Source organism: Scyliorhinus canicula, chromosome 24 (genome assembly GCF_902713615.1).
Source record: "Scyliorhinus canicula chromosome 24, sScyCan1.1, whole genome shotgun sequence".
Lineage (NCBI taxonomy): Eukaryota > Metazoa > Chordata > Chondrichthyes > Carcharhiniformes > Scyliorhinidae > Scyliorhinus > Scyliorhinus canicula.
Window position 1 is genome coordinate 68339 of NC_052169.1, and position 15657 is coordinate 83995.

A 15657-nucleotide genomic window follows, 5' to 3' on the forward strand; every position below is an offset into this window, starting at 1 on the left:
ACAGTGCTATCCACTTGTGCTACCGTGCTGCCAATAATAGGAGGTAGTATTGGACTTGGGGAGAGAGATTATGAGGTTCTTGAGCAAATTGTCATAGGAACTGACAAGGTATTGGCGGGCTTAAAAGTGGAAAATTCTCCAGGCTGCTGTGGGAGGCGAGGGAGGAGGTTGCCGGGGCTCTGACCCAAATGTTTAATTCCTCAATGGCCCCGGGGGAGCTGCCAGAGGACTGGAGAACAGCTAATGTGGTCCCACTATTTAACAAAGGTTGCAGAGACAAGCCAGGGAACTTTCTGTACCAGTAAGTCTCACGTCAGTGGTTAGGAAACTACTGGAGAAGATTCTGAAGGATAGAATCTATCTCCACTTGGAGAGGCAAGGTTTGATCAGGGATAGTCAGAATGGCTTTGTCAAAATGAGGTCATGCCTAACAAATTTGATTGACATTTTTGAGCATGGAATCAAGAATATAGATGAGGGTACTGCAGTTGATGTAATTTACATGGATTTCAGCAAAGCCTTTGGTTACATCTGGACTATATCGGGACTTCCGGAAGGCATTTGATACGGTGCCGCACAGAAGGTTGATTCCCAAGGTGAGATCACATGGGATTAGGGGTAACTTATTAGCTTGGATAGAAGACTGGCTGACCAACAGAAGACAGAGTCGGGATAAATGGGTCTTTTTCTGGATGGCAAGATGTAACTGGTGGCCCCAGCTATTTACAGTCTAATTAATGCCTTGGATACAGGGATAGAAGATTCTATAGCCAAATTTGCAGATGATACAAAAATAGGTGGGACAGTAAGTTGCAATGAGGAACTAAGAACCTTACAAATGGATATAGATAGGTTAGGAGAGTGGGCCAAAATGTGGCAGATGGAGTTTAACTTGGATAAGTGTGAGGTTTTGGTTGAAAAAATGGAAAGGCAACTTATTATCTAAATGAAATGAAAATCACTTATTGTCACGAGTAGGCTTCAAATGAAGTTGTGTGAAAAGCCCCTAGTCGCCATATTCTGGCGCCTGTTCGGGGTGGCTGTTACGGGAATCAAACCGTGCTGCTGGCCTGCTTGGTCTGCTTTCAAAGCCAGCGATATAGCCATGTGCTACTTCGGGATGAAGAGGGATCTGGGGGTCCTTGTGCATGAGTCACAGAAAATGAGCATGCAGGTGCAGCAGATAATAAGGAAAGCAAATAGAATGTTCGCATTTATAGCAAAAGGAATTGAGTATAAAGGTAAGGAAGTGTTGTTGCAACACCTCACCTGGTAAGACCGCACCTGGAGTATTGTGCAGTTTTGGTCCCCTTATTTGAGGAACGATTTAGTGGCATTGGAGGCAGTTCAGAGGAGGGTCACTAGACTGATTCCAGAGATGAGGGGTTTGTCGTATGAGGAGAGATTGAACAGTTTAGGCCGATACTCTCTAGAGTTCAGAAGAATGTGGGGAGACCTAATTGAGATATACAAGATGCTACAAGGTATGGATAAAGTAGACATGGAGCTGATGCTTCCTCTTGTGGGGCATTCTAAAACAAGAGGTCATAATCTTAGAATAAGAGATAGCAAATTTAAAACAGATTTGAGGAAAAATTACTTCTCCCAAAGGGTTGTGAATCTGTGGAATTCGCTACCCCAGAGTGCGGTGGATGCTGGGACAGTGAATAAATTTAAGGGGGAGTGAGACCGATTTTTAATCGGTAATGAGTTGAAGGGTTATAGAGAACGGGTAGGACGGAGTTGAGGTCAGGATGGGATCAGCCATGATCACATTGAGGGTGTTTAGGCTCGGGAAGCTAAATTGCCGACTCCCGTTCCTAGGTCATGTGTTCTAGATGCTCTGGCTGATTTCGCAATCCAGCTCTTGGTCTATAACATTGTTATATTTGGTAGCAGGTGAGGAACATTTCAGCCATGATGGGCTGAATGGCCTAATTCTGCTCCTATATCTTATGAACTTATGAACAAGGTTCCACATGGGAGACTTATTGAGAAGGCAAATGCACATGGGATACAGGGTGACTTGATAAGGTGGATTATCAATCAGGGCATAGATAAACAACAACAGGTAGGGGTGTGTGTGTGTGCGTGTGTGCGTGCGTGTGTCCCACGCAGACACGGAGAGAATGTGCAATCTCACACGGATAGTGACCTAACGCCGGCATCGAACCCGGGTCCTCAGCGCCGTGAGGCATCCGTGCTAACCACTGCGCCACCCCGGGCCTATTCTGTACTGTACTATTCTGTGATTCTGTAACTTTGGATTGGTGAGCCAAACTTAAAATGACTGACAAACCCTCATGCCAGAAATTTTCATTTTAATTTTGAAAATTTGGCAGAATTATATTGCACATCAGTTCTAACTGATTATATGTTAGATATGAAGCACTCCGCATGAAACAAACCAGCCAACCTAATCAATTCTAACAGGAATATCATTCAGCGTTCACCTTCAGGATTGCCTGCTTGTGGATTTCACGTTTTTTGTCGTCTTCTTTTCTGGCTATGACTGATGCCATTCGCCTCTCTTCCTCCTAAGAACAAACAATGAAAATGCATACATTATCTTTAATACAATTGATAGCTCCTCCCAGAGGTTTTTCACAATAACTTCATTGAAGCCTACTTGTGATAATAAGCGATTATTATTATTATTATATAAACTGCAGCAGCTGAATAAGCTGTTTACACAGGATACAATAACTGGCGGCCAATGTATTACAATTAAATCTAAGGATTGGATGGGATTTGTTTGTTGTCACGTGTACTGAGGTACAGTGAAAAGTATTTTTCTGTGTGCAGCTGAAACAGATAATTTAGTACATGAAAAGAAAATACGTAATAGGGCAACACAAGATACACAATGTAAATACATAGACACAGGCATCGGGTGAAGCATACCAGGAGTGTAGTATTAATCAGATCAGTCCATAAGAGGGCCATTTAGGAGTCTGGTGACAGTGGGGAAGAAGCTGTTTTTGAGTCTGTTCATGTGTGTTCTCAGACTTCTGTATTTCCTGCCCGATGGTAGCGGTTGGAAGAGTGAGTAAGCCGGGTGGGAGGGGTCTTTGATTATGCTGCCCGCTTTCCCAAGGCAACAGAAGGTGTAGATGGAGTCAATGGATGGGAGGCAGGAGTGTGTGATGGACTGGGCTGTGTTCGGGCTTTGGCCGAGCAGTTGCCATACCAGGCTAAGATGCGGCCAGATAGGATACTTTCTATGGTGCATCTGTAAGAGTGAGTGTGGACATGCTAAATTATCTTCGGAACATAGGCGCTGTTGTGGTTTTTTGGTCATAGCGTTGACGTGGGTGGACCACGACAGATTTTTGGAGATGTGTACCCTAGGAATTTGAAGCTGTCAACCATCTCCACATAGGCCCCACTGATGCTGACAGGGTTGTGGACAGATGGAGTTGGAGCCAAATTTTGCCACAAAGTCGTGTGTGTATAGGGAGTATTGTAGGAGGCTAAGCACGCAGCCTTGCGGGGCCCCAGTATTGAGGACTATCGTGGAGGAGGTGTTGTTATTTATTATTACTATCCTCTTCCCATGATATACTTATAGAATATCTTGGGATTGTCCCTACTTCTATCAGCTCATGTCCCCTCTTTGCTCTCCTAATTACTGTCTTAAACTTCATCTTTCTGTATTCCACAAATGCCTCAGTTGATTTGCTCCCCTTGTACTAAAAACCTCTTCTCCTTCTCATCATATCCTGAATGTCTCTGGTCATCCATGGTTCTCTGGGCTTGTTACTCCTTCCTATTTCCCCAGAGGAAACATGTTGGGCCTGTACCCTCCCCTTTTCCTCTATGAACAACCCCTCCTCCCCCCCCCCCCACTCTTCTTTTTTTTTTAATTTAGAGTACCCAATTATTTTTTCCAATTAATGGGCAATTTAACGTGGCCAATCCACTTACCCTGCACATCTTTGGGTTGTGGGGGCGAAACCCACGCAGACACAGGGAGAATGTGCAAACTCCACACAGACAGTGACCCAGGGACAGGATTCAAAGCCAGGTCCTCAGCGCCACCCCTACTGCTCTTCTGTAGATTTCCCCACCTTATTTTACTAAAATCCGCTCTCCCAAACACAATTTTTTTTTTTTGCAACTTGTCCATAAGAAACTTAAATTGTACCATTCTGTGGTCGCTATCCCCAAAATGCTCTGCCACCAACACATCAATCACCTGCCCAGCTTAATTCCCCAGAATTGGGTCAAGCTCTGCACACCGTCCCTTGTTGGACCCTCTACATATCGAGCTAAAAAGATCTTAAAATATTTTAAGATCTCCACTCCATCTAAGCCCTTAACAGTGACGATCCCAATTAATGTTGGGAAAGTTGAAATCACCTAACATAATAACCCTATTATTATTTTTACACAATTCTGCGAATTTTGCACATATTTGTTCCTCAATTTCCCATTGACTATCATTGTGGCAGTCCCTTTTTTGTTCCTGAGCTCTACCAACAAAGCTTCATTTGATGTCCCCTCCAAGATATCATCTTTCCTTACCACAATAACTGATTCCTTATAACTAATAATGCAACGCCTCATCCTCTTTTACCCCCTCCATCTGTCTCACCTGAAGATTCTATATCCTGGGATGTTGAGCTGCCAATCCTGCCCCTCCCTCAACCACGTCTCCGTGATGGTATCATGTGGCGTCGTAATGAGTCATACGGACATAAGGCATTATGCTACATTAATTGTCAGCTGGGATATGGAGAAGAAGCATGTATGGAGACATTGCAATTGATCTCAGTACTAGATGTAGAGAAGTAAAAATCTGTCAGAATTCTCCGTTCTGACCACACTGTCCAGTGACCCTGCTAAATAAAAGAACAAAGAAAAGTACAGCACAGGAACAGGCCCTTCAGCCCTCCAAGCCTGTGCCGATCATGACGCCCGAACTAAAAAAAAAACTTCTGCCCTTATTCGGTCTATATCCCTCTGTCTATATCCTCCCTATTCATGTATCCATCCAGATGCCTCTTAAATGTTGCTTATGTGCCTGCTTCCACCACATCCTCTGGCAGCGCGTTCCAGACACCCACCACTCTCTGCGTGAAAAATTTATCCCGCACATCTCCCTTAAACTTTCTCTCTCTCACCTTGTCCCATCCATGCTATTTTTTTAATATTAATAATCTTCATTGTCACAAGTAGGCTTACATTAACACTGCAATGAAGTTACTGTGAAAATCCCCTAGTCGCCACATTCCGGCGCCTGTTTGGGTACACAGAGGGAGAATTCGGTATTTCCAATTCACCTAACAGCACGTCTTTCGGGATTTGTGGGAGGAAACCCACACCGACACAGGGAGAACGTGCAGACTCCGCAGAGACAGTGAACCAAGTGGGATATCGAACCAGGGACCCTGCCGCTGTGAAGCAAATGTGTTGACCACTGTGCTACCGTGCCACCCTTTTAGTGTCATTATCTGATGCAGGCCCTTGATTTTTCTGCCTATTACTTTTCTTATTATCCTCTCTGTCTTTTTATTGTTCTTGATTCCCCCTGCTCTGAATCCTTACATAAATTCCCATCCCCCTGCCACATTAACTTAAACTAAACATTACAGATGTCAGTTTTCAGCCAATACGATTCACTCCATGTGACATCCATAAATGGCTGAAGGCACTGGATACTACAAAGGCTATGGGCCCTGACAATATTCCAGCAATAGTACGTGTGCTCCAAAACTTGCCACACCCCTAGCCAAGCTGTTCCAGTACAGCTACAACACTGGCATCTACCCGGCAATGTGGAAAATTACCCAGGTGTGTCATGTACACAAGGAACAGGACAAATCCAACCCAGCTAATTACAGCTCCATCAGTCTACTCTCCATCATCAGCACGTGATGGAGGAGTTATCAACAGCGCTATCAAGCGGCACGTACTCAGCAATATCCTGCTCACGGACGCTCAGTTTGGGTTCTACTAGGGTCACTCAGCTCCTGACCTCATTTCAGCCTTGGTTCAAACATGGACAAAAGAGCTGAAATGCCAGAGGTGAGGTGAGAGTGATTGCCTTTGACATCAAGATAGCATTTGACTAAGTATGGCATCAAGGAGCCCTAGTTAAACTGGAGTCGATGGGAATTGGGGGGAAGACTCTCCACTGGTTGGAGTCATAGCTGGTACAAGTTACATTCGCGTCACACAAGTACCAGGCAATGACTATTTCCTACAAGAGAGAATCTAACCACCACCCCTTGACATTCAATGGCATTACCATCGCTGAATCCCCCACAATCAACATCTTGAGAGTTACCATTGATCAGAAACTGAGCTGGACTAGCCACGTTAATATTGTGGCTACCAGGGAAGGTCAAAGGCTAGGAATCCTACAGCAAGTAATTCACCTCCTGACCCCATGAAGCCTGTCTACCATCTGCAAGGCACAAGTCAGGAGTGTGATGGAATACTCTCCACTTGCCTGGATGAGTGCAGCTCCAACAACACTAAAAGGCTCGACACCATCCAGGACAAAGCAGCCTGATTGGGAACCACATCTCCTGGAGGTTCCCCTCCAAGTTACTCACCACGCTGTCTTGGAAATATATCGCCGTTCCTTCACTGTTGCTGGGGCAAAATCCTGGAATTCCTCCCTAACAGCACTATGAGTGCACCTACACCTGAGGGATTGCAGCGATTCAAGAAGGCAGCTCACCACCGCCTTTTGACGGGTAATTGGAGATGGGCAATAAATGCTGGCCGAACCAGCGACACCCATATCCTGTAAATTAATTTTTTAAAACATATTTCAATGTCCTCAGTAGGGTGAGTTCACATCCAATTAGTGCGATTACATGAAAACAGGTTTGAACCTTCAGCATTGAGAACATAACAGAACCAAACCAATCCCTGTTTCTAATATTCCAAGGATTCCACAGGGCAGTCTTTGGAATATTTTTGGTGTTTTAGATGGTTGGGAGGGACTGTACCCACATGAAGTTTGCGTTTGGAAAAATACTCTTTATTAATGGTCAAGGTTGGTTGGGCACCCATCAGTAAGTAAATAAGGATGGCCCACACTGCAAGCCAAGATGCACATTGAGTTGTAGAGCATTGTGCTGGGTGCAGTTTAAGGCTCCTGAAGTCAGCAATCAAATCTAATGGCTAACTTATTATTCTATACTAAGAATTTGACACCAAATTCAGCTCAAGCTCCTAGCCTGAGTAAAATATTTTGCCATGTACTAGTCATCCCAAAAGTGTGCACTCTATTTCTGTCAATATTACAGTTGTGCTTCAATTTCCTTTTCAATCAGATTTCTATCCTGCAATCAAACTGGTCAATCCCAAAGTCCCAAAATTATAGCCATAAAGAGGTTAATGGTTGAGTCAAAAAAACCTGAATATTCAATTATTAAAGCATTGTAACTCAGTGGAATTAAATTGATGGGACTTTAGACCAAAGTCCAAATGACATGGTCAGGATAATTGACTCACTGTGATTTTCTTCATATCTAGCTGACGGAGCTGAAGCATATGTCGGAGAATCGTATGCTTGTACCATGACTCCTGAGCTATGGGATTGCCATCCAGGGTAACCTCAGAGAGTGATAACGAGTCTGACAGACAAGCAATGTCCTCAAATCTGTATTTAGAAAAAATACTTAATTAGAAAGATCCCACTTCAGGTGAGGTAAAAGTCAATGTTAGTAGCAATGAATTTGTATGAAATGGGAAACGCACCAAGACTTATCATTCTCTCTGGAGATTAGAAAAAACACCATCAGGAACTCGGACTATCAAGAAAGAGCAGAATTTCTCTACCGTAGCATACTTTTGTGCAAGTGGCAGTCATTCCATTTTTTATGGTAATTTCCTATGTTACATTGCGTTAATTCAACAGGACTACATTGTGGTCATTTACATAATGTGATTTTAAGGGTTAAATCTAATCACTCCACTTCACACAACCAATAATCTGACTTCCAAATTAGAGTCTGTCCTGCAGAACTAACAAATACCAAACCATTACCTTCCTGAAGGACAGATATCTCTCACTCAGAAGGAAAGGTGTACATAAACCTTCCACTTTGTTCTGGAACAAATTAATTTAATGACGTGTCTGTACTTGTAAGAGCAGAAGCTGTTCATGGCAAACAAGAAAATTATATGAAATATAAATATTTAAAATTATTCCTACTTTATGCAAAAGATTCAGGTTTAGAAAATGTGCAGAGAACGTATTTTTAAAAATTAATTCTCTGAATGCAAGTGTCACTGGCCACATCCATTCCTCATTCCCTCCAAAGTGGAGGTAGCATGCCACATTTTAGAACCATTACAGCCTGTGGCGTTAAAATACTGAGGATGTTTGGCTTGGGAGATGAACTTGAAGATAATGATGTTTCCACATACTAGTTTCCCTTGTTCGGCTGGGTGGGAGAAGTTGTGGGTTTCATAGGTGCTGTGAAAAAGTCTAAGTGAATTGCTGCAGTGCATCATGTGGACAGGACATGTGTTAGCCAAAGTGCACCAGTGGTGGAGGAAGTGATTGTTTAAGTTAGTGGATGGAGTGCCAGTCAAATGTGATTATGCCAAATTTCTTGAATACTGTTGAAGCTGCATTCATCCAGGCAGATGGATTGTATTTCATGACTCTCCTGTGTGGAGCTTGCACATTCTCCCCGTGTCTGCATGGGCCTCACCCCACAACCCAACAATGAGCAGCTTAGGTGGATTGGCCATGCTAAATTGGCAAAAAATAATTGGGTACTCTAAATTTATTTTTTAAAATTTCATGACACTCCTGTCTTGTCTGGAAGACGGTAGAAACACTTTGGAGATTCAGGAGGCGAACGACCCGGCATAGAATACCTAGCCTCCAACTGGTGGGAACCATGGCAATCAAATTTAGGCATTAATATGATAAAGTATTCAACGCTGTCCAGAGAAATAATTTCCTCCGATGGGGAAATTCGAAACAAACTTAATATTAGAATTAAACAATTTTGGACTGAATGGAGAAGTTAAGTGGAAATCTGGAACAGGCTGCTCCAACAGGCTGCACTGGGTCATCTGGAACTTTCTTTTTTTTAAATAATTTTTATTCAAATTTTCAACAAATTTTCACCCACAAAACAAAGAAAACCAGTAACCCTCCCCCCCAAATACAACAGCAATAAATTAACACAAAGAATGAGCATGAAACCATGAAACCCCACACCATCCCCCCATCGAACAAGTAACCGCTGCCCGGGTTGCTGCTGAAGTTGGCCACCCCCTAATGCTCCAACAGGAAGTCCAGGAACGGTTGCCACCGCCGGAAGAACCCTTGCACCGACTTGACCCTCTCCAGTTTGATGAACCCAGCCATGTCGTTGATCCAGGATTCCGTGCTCGGGGGCTTCGCATCCTTCCACTGCAAAAGAATCCTGCGCCGGACTACCAGGGACGCAAAGGCCAGGATCCTGGCCTCTTTCGCCTCTTGCACTCCCGGCTCCGATGCTACCCCGAAAATTGCGAGCCCCCAGCCCAGCTCCATCCTGGAGCCAACCACCATTGACAAGGTCCCCGCAAAACCCCTCCAAAAGCCCTCCAACGCGGGACACGCCCAGAACATGTGGGTGTGGTTTGCTGGGCTCTCCAAACACCTGCCACACCTGTCTTCTCCCCCCAAAGAACCGGCTCAGCCTGGTTCCAGTCATATGCTCCCTGTGCAGCACCTTTAGTTGGATTAAACTAAGCCGTGCACAAGAGGAGGAGGCATTAACCCTCCCCAAAGCATCCGCCCATGTCCCCTCATCGATCTCCTCTCCCAGCTCCTCCTCCCACTTCTCTTTCAGTTCTTCCACTGAGGCCTCCTCCCCCTCCTGCATCACCTGATAGATTGCCGAGATCCTCCCCTCACCGACCCACGTCCCCGAAAGCATCCTGTCCTGAACCCCCCCTTGGCGGCAACAGTGGAAACTCCGCCACCTGCCCCCTAACAAACGCCCAATCTGCATATACCTAAAGGTATTCCCTGGGGGGAGACCGAACCTCCCCTCCAACTCCTCTAAGGTTGCAAACTTCCCATCGAGAAAGGGGTCCCCAGCCGCCTCATACCTGCCCTGTGCCAGCTCAAAAACCCTCCGTCCATCCTCCCTGGTACAAACCGGTGGTTCCCCCATATCGGGGACCAAACTGAAGCCTTCACCTCCCCCCTATGCTGCCTCCACTACCCCCAGATTTTGAGGGTAGCCACCACTACCGGACTCGCAGAGTACTTTGCTGGGGGGAGTGGCAATGGTGCCCTCACCAGCGCCTCTAGGCTCGTGCCCACACAGGACGCCGCCTCCAACCTCTTCCATGCCGCCCCCTCCCCCTCCATCACCCACCTACATTTCATTGCCACGTTCGCAGCCCGGTAGTACCCACACAGGTTGGGCAGTGCCAACCCCCCCACGTCCCTACCCCGCTCCAGGAATACCCTCCTCACCCTCGGGGTCTTCTGCGCCCACACAAACCCCGTAATACTCCTACTGACCCTCCTGAAAAAAGCCTTCGGAATCATGATGGGTAGATACTGGAAAAGGAACCTCAGGAGCACCATCATTTTGACCGACTGGACCCTGCCCGCTAGGGAGAGTGGCAACACATCCCACCTCCTAAACTCCTCCTCCATCTGCTCCACCAGCTTAGTAAAGTTGAGCCTATGCAGGGCCCCCCAGCTCCTGGCTATCTGGACCCCCAGGTATCTGAAGCTCCTCTCTGCCCTTTTCAGCGGAAGCTCCCCTATCTCTCTCTCTCCTGGTCTCCCAAATGCACCACGAACAGCTCACTCTTCCCACGTTGAGCTTATACCCAGAAAAGTCCCCAAACTCCCCAAGAATCCTCATCACCTCCGGCATCCCCCCGCCGGGTCTGCAACGTACAACAATAAATTGTCCGCGTACAGCGACAGCCGATGCGCGCCCCCCCCCCCCCCCCCCCGGGCACTATCCCCCTCCAGTTCCTCGATTCCCTCAGCGCCATGGCCAGGGGTTTGATTGCCAACGCAAATAGCAGGGGAGACAGGGGGCACCCCTACCTCGTCCCGGTACAACCGAAAGTTCTCCGACCTCCTCCCATTTGTCACCAAACTCACCACCAGGGCATCATACAGCAGCCTCACCCACCTAATAAATCCCTCACCGAACCTCTCCAAAACCTCCCAAAGGTATCTCCACTCCACCCTGTCAAAGGCCTTCTCCGCATCCATCGACGCCACTATCTCCACCTCCCCGTCCACCGCCGGCATCAGTATAACATTAAGAAACCTCCGCACATTAACGTTCAACTGCCTCCCTTTCACAAAACCCGTTTGATCCTCGTGAATAACCTGCGGCACCACATCCTCCAACCTCCTGGCCAATATCTTGGCCAGCAGTTTCGCATCCACATTGAGGAGCAAAATCGGCCTGTATGATCCACACTGGAGAGGGTCCTTATCCCGCTTCAGAATCAGTGAGATCAACGCCCTGGACATCGTCGGGGCAAAGACCCTCCTCCCTTGCCCCATTCAAGGTCCTCACTAGCAGCAGATCTACAAACTTCATATAGAATTCCACCGGGAACCCATTGGGTCCCGGTGCCTTCCCTGACTGCATGCTCCCCATCGCGTTTACCAGCTCCTCAAGCTCCACTGGCGCCCCCAGACCCTCCACCTGCTCCTCCCCCACTCTCGGGAACTCCAGCTTGCCCAAAAAGAGGTCCATTCCTCCCTCCTCCCCTGGGGGCACTGACCAGTATAACTTCTCATAGAAGGTCCTAAACACTCCATTAATGCCCCTCGCACACCGCACCAGCCTCCCTCCTCCATTCCTAACTCCCCCTACCTCCCTCGCCGCCTCCCGCTTCCGAAGCTGGTGCGCCAGCAACCAACTCGCCTTCTCCCCGTACTCATACCCTTGCGCCCTCCTCCACTGCGCCTCCGCTTTCCTGGTGGTCAATATTTCAAACTCCGCTTGGAGACTACGACACTTCTTCAATAGCCCTTCTTCCGGGACCTCCGCTTACCTCCTGTCCACCCTCACCAACTCTTCTACCAACCTCTCCCTCTCCTCGCCCCTCCCCCTATGTGCCCTGATGGAAATCAGCTACCCCCTAACCACCGTCTTCAGTGCCTCCCAGACCACCCCCACCTGCACCTCCCCATTATTGTTCGTTTCTAAATACCCCTCTATGCACCTCCGGACCCGCCTGCATACCTCCTCGTCCGACAGCAGCCCCACCTCTAACCTCCACATCGGGCGTTGGTCCCTCCCCTCCCCCAGCTCTAAATCCACCCAATGCGGGGCGTGGTCTGAAATGGCTATCGCCAAATATTCCGCACCTACCACCCTCGGAATCAGCACCCTGTTAAAGACAAAAAAGTCAATCCGGGAGTAAGCCTTGTGGACATGGGAGAAGAACGAGAATTCCCTAAGAAACCTAAGAAAGCCTCAGAAACCTCCAAGGGTCCACCCCTCCCATCTGGTCCATGAACCTCCTCAGCACTGTGGCCGCTGCCGGCCTCTTACCCGCCCTGGACCTCGAGCGATCCAGTGCTGGGGCCAGCACTGTATTGAAATCTCCTCCCATTATCAAACCCCCTGCCTCAAGGTCTGGGATCCGACCCAGCATACGCCGCATAAAGCCTGCATCGTCCCAATTTGGGGCGTGCACATTAACCAGCACCACCCGCTCCCCCTGGAGCCTACCGCTCACCATCACATATCTGCCACAACTATCCGCCACCACGCTCGATGCCACAAACGACATACTCTTCCCCACCAAAATCGCCACCCCCCCCGGTTCCTCGCATCCAACCCCGAGTGGAACACTTGCCCAACCCACCCCATCCTCAACCTCACCTGATCCGCCACCCTAAGGTGCGTCTCCTGGAGCATAGTCACATCCGCCCCCAGCCCCTTCAAATGTGCAACCACCCGGGCCCGCTTGACCGGCCCATTCAGCCCCCTTACATTCCATGTGACCAGCCGAATCAGGGGTCTATTCACCCTCCCTCTCCGCCGGTCAGCCATAACTCTTCCTCGGCCAACCACGTGCTCGTTCCCCACAGTGGCAGATCCTCGTCCCGACCCTTCCTAATACCATCAGCTCTCCTTTGGTCCTTCCAGCAGCAACCCGGTACCCCCCCCCCCCCCCCCCCCCCCCCCCAAGCTGCGATACCCCTCTCATTGTGCTTCCGTAAGTCAGCTGACTCCTGCTGGCCCCGGCCACCCCAACAACCCCCCCCCCCCCCCCCCTCCGGTGCCACACAACCACCCTTCCCCCCGACCGACACAGTCCCCTCCCATTCCGACTCCAGTGTGGGAAATAGCCCGCGCCTCCAACTTAAGCCCTGCCCCTCAACCCAAAACGCGGGAAGAGAAGGCCCTCGCCACAACGAGTCTACCAAACACCCCCCAAGCCTTCCCACATGAAAAAAAACCAAAAACCAACACAAAAGAGCAAGGGAGAACAGAGCCTCCGAACACTGTAGATCAGTCCCCAAACCCCCCTCAATCCTCAGTCCGAGTCCAGCTTCTCTGCCTGGACAAAGGCCCAGACCTCTTCTGGGGAGTCGAAGTAGTACTGACGGTCTTTATAAGTGACCCAGAATCGCGCCGGCTGTAACAGGCCAAACTTCACCCCTCTCTTATGCAGCACCGCTTTCGACCGGTTATAATCAGCCCTTTTTTTCGCTACCTCTGCACTCCAGTCCTGGTAAATTCGGACCTCTGCATTCTCCCACCTGCTGCTCCGAACCTTCTTGGCCCACCTCAGCACACATTCTCGGTCGACGAACCGGTGAAACAGGACCAGCGCCGCCCTTGGCGGCTCGTTCGGCTTGGGCTTTCTCACCAACACTCGATGGGCCCCCTTCAGCCCCTTTGGAAGGACCCCGCTCCCATTAGCGAGTTCAGCATCGTGACCACGTAGGCCCCCAAATCCGCTCCCTCCAGCCCCTCCGGGAGGCCTAGGGTCCGCAAATTCTTCCGCCGCGAGCGGTTCTCCATTTCCTCCAGCCTCGCCTGCCATTTCTTGTGGAGCGCCTCGTGCGACTCCACCTTCACTGCCAGGCCTAGGATTTCGTCCTCATTCTCCAAGGCCTTTTGCCGGACCTCGCGGATCTCTGACCCCTGGGCCGTCTGAGTCGCCGTGAGCTTGTCAAGTGAAGCCTTTAGCGATTCCAGCAGCTCAGCTTTCAGTTCCCTGAAGCAGCGATGGAGCAGCTTCTGCTGCTCCTGCGCCCACGGCTGCCACGCTACCGACTCCCCGCCCGCCGCCATCGTGGTCTTCCTCCCTCGCACCTTTCTCTGCTCCAGAGCCGATTTTTTGACCACCCCGCTCCTGGTCCAGTCCATCCAACAGCAGAGAGGCACAGCTGAAGTCTTCCCCCACCGGGAAAAGTCCGTCCAACGCCGTTACGGGCCCTAAAAATAGTCCGAAAATAGCGGGAGCCACCGAACGTGTGGCTTAGCTCCTCATCACCGCAACCGGAAGTGCATCTGGAACTTTCAAGACTGAGACCAATAGGTATCAAGGAATATGGAACTTGGACGAATACATGGATTTGGGTACAGACTTTCTTTTCATTATTCATTCTTGGGATGTGGGTGTCACTGGCAAAGCCAACATTTGTTGCCCAGCATCCCTAATTGCCATTGAACTGAGTGAGTGGCAGGCTATTTCCAAGGGCAGTTAAGAATCAGCCACATTGCTGTGGGTCTGGAGTCACATGTAGGACAGGCCATGAAAAGATGGCAGATTTCCACCCGAAAGGGCATCAGTGAACCAAGTGGATTTGATAACATTGGACTTACACTAAAGTCCAGGTTTTAAATAATTCACTCACTGTGGAGAAAGAAGGTATGTGAAATACTAATGAATGCAGTAAAAATAGGGATAGAAATATGCGGCTAATTTAGTTTGAAACATTATGTCTTGCATTTACTTCCCCAAATAATTGCACTATTGCTTGTACTGGTAGGAAATTATGAGGATAATTTCATCCCCACCCACTTGATAGAAGTCAGGAGGTGCACAGTTAAAATCATTCGCCCACCAGCAAGATGCCAAGGATCCACTGTTCTACTTGCTTGATCAGGTGGCAAGGATTGGGACCAGAATGCAATTTTAACTGGTCACATGAATTAAGATAACGGTAAAAGGAGGGACGAAACTGGCCCAAATAGCAGTGCCAGCACCAGGGAATATAAAGCCTCTAGCTTTGACCACAACAGTCACCACCAATTCACCACCAATTTCTCCTCACCTTCTGAACAAGAGACCTAACAAGATGTCCCTGGAAGTCAATCCCAGCATGTAGCTTGTTGCTGCAGCAACCAGCATTTGAGTCATCCAATTTTCTGCTGCTTCCCGGTGTTTTGGGCAGGATATAAATGAGGCTTAAGGAGTTAAGATAGCTTGGTTCTCAACATATTTCTTACGTTTGGTTGGGTGTGTAGCAAGAGTAGGCAATTCAGCCCTTGAGCTTGCGCCCCAATTGAAGAGATCATGACTAATCTGATTGTGGCCCTAACTCCACTTTCCTGCCCGAGTCCCATAACCCTCGATTCCCATGGCAATCAAAAATCCTGAATATATTCAATGTTCCAGCCTCCACTGCTTTCTGTGGAAGATAATTCCGAGGATGAACCGCCCTTTTGGAGAATA

The 15657-nt window shown here is 48.5% G+C and overlaps 1 protein-coding gene across 4 annotated transcripts in view; it reads right to left on the reverse strand.

Annotated features, from left to right (window-relative positions):
• LOC119956843 (leucine-rich repeat-containing protein 49) overlaps positions 1-15657 on the reverse strand; it is a 153607-nt gene that overhangs the window by 59042 nt on the left and 78908 nt on the right. For all 4 annotated transcript variants that reach the window (XM_038784326.1, XM_038784327.1, XM_038784325.1 and 1 more), the window contains 2 exons: positions 7474-7621; positions 2454-2537 (listed from right to left, as the gene is read on the reverse strand). In XM_038784326.1, coding sequence (XP_038640254.1) covers positions 2454-2537; positions 7474-7621 — 232 coding nt within the window. The remainder of the gene's footprint in view (positions 1-2453; positions 2538-7473; positions 7622-15657) is intronic.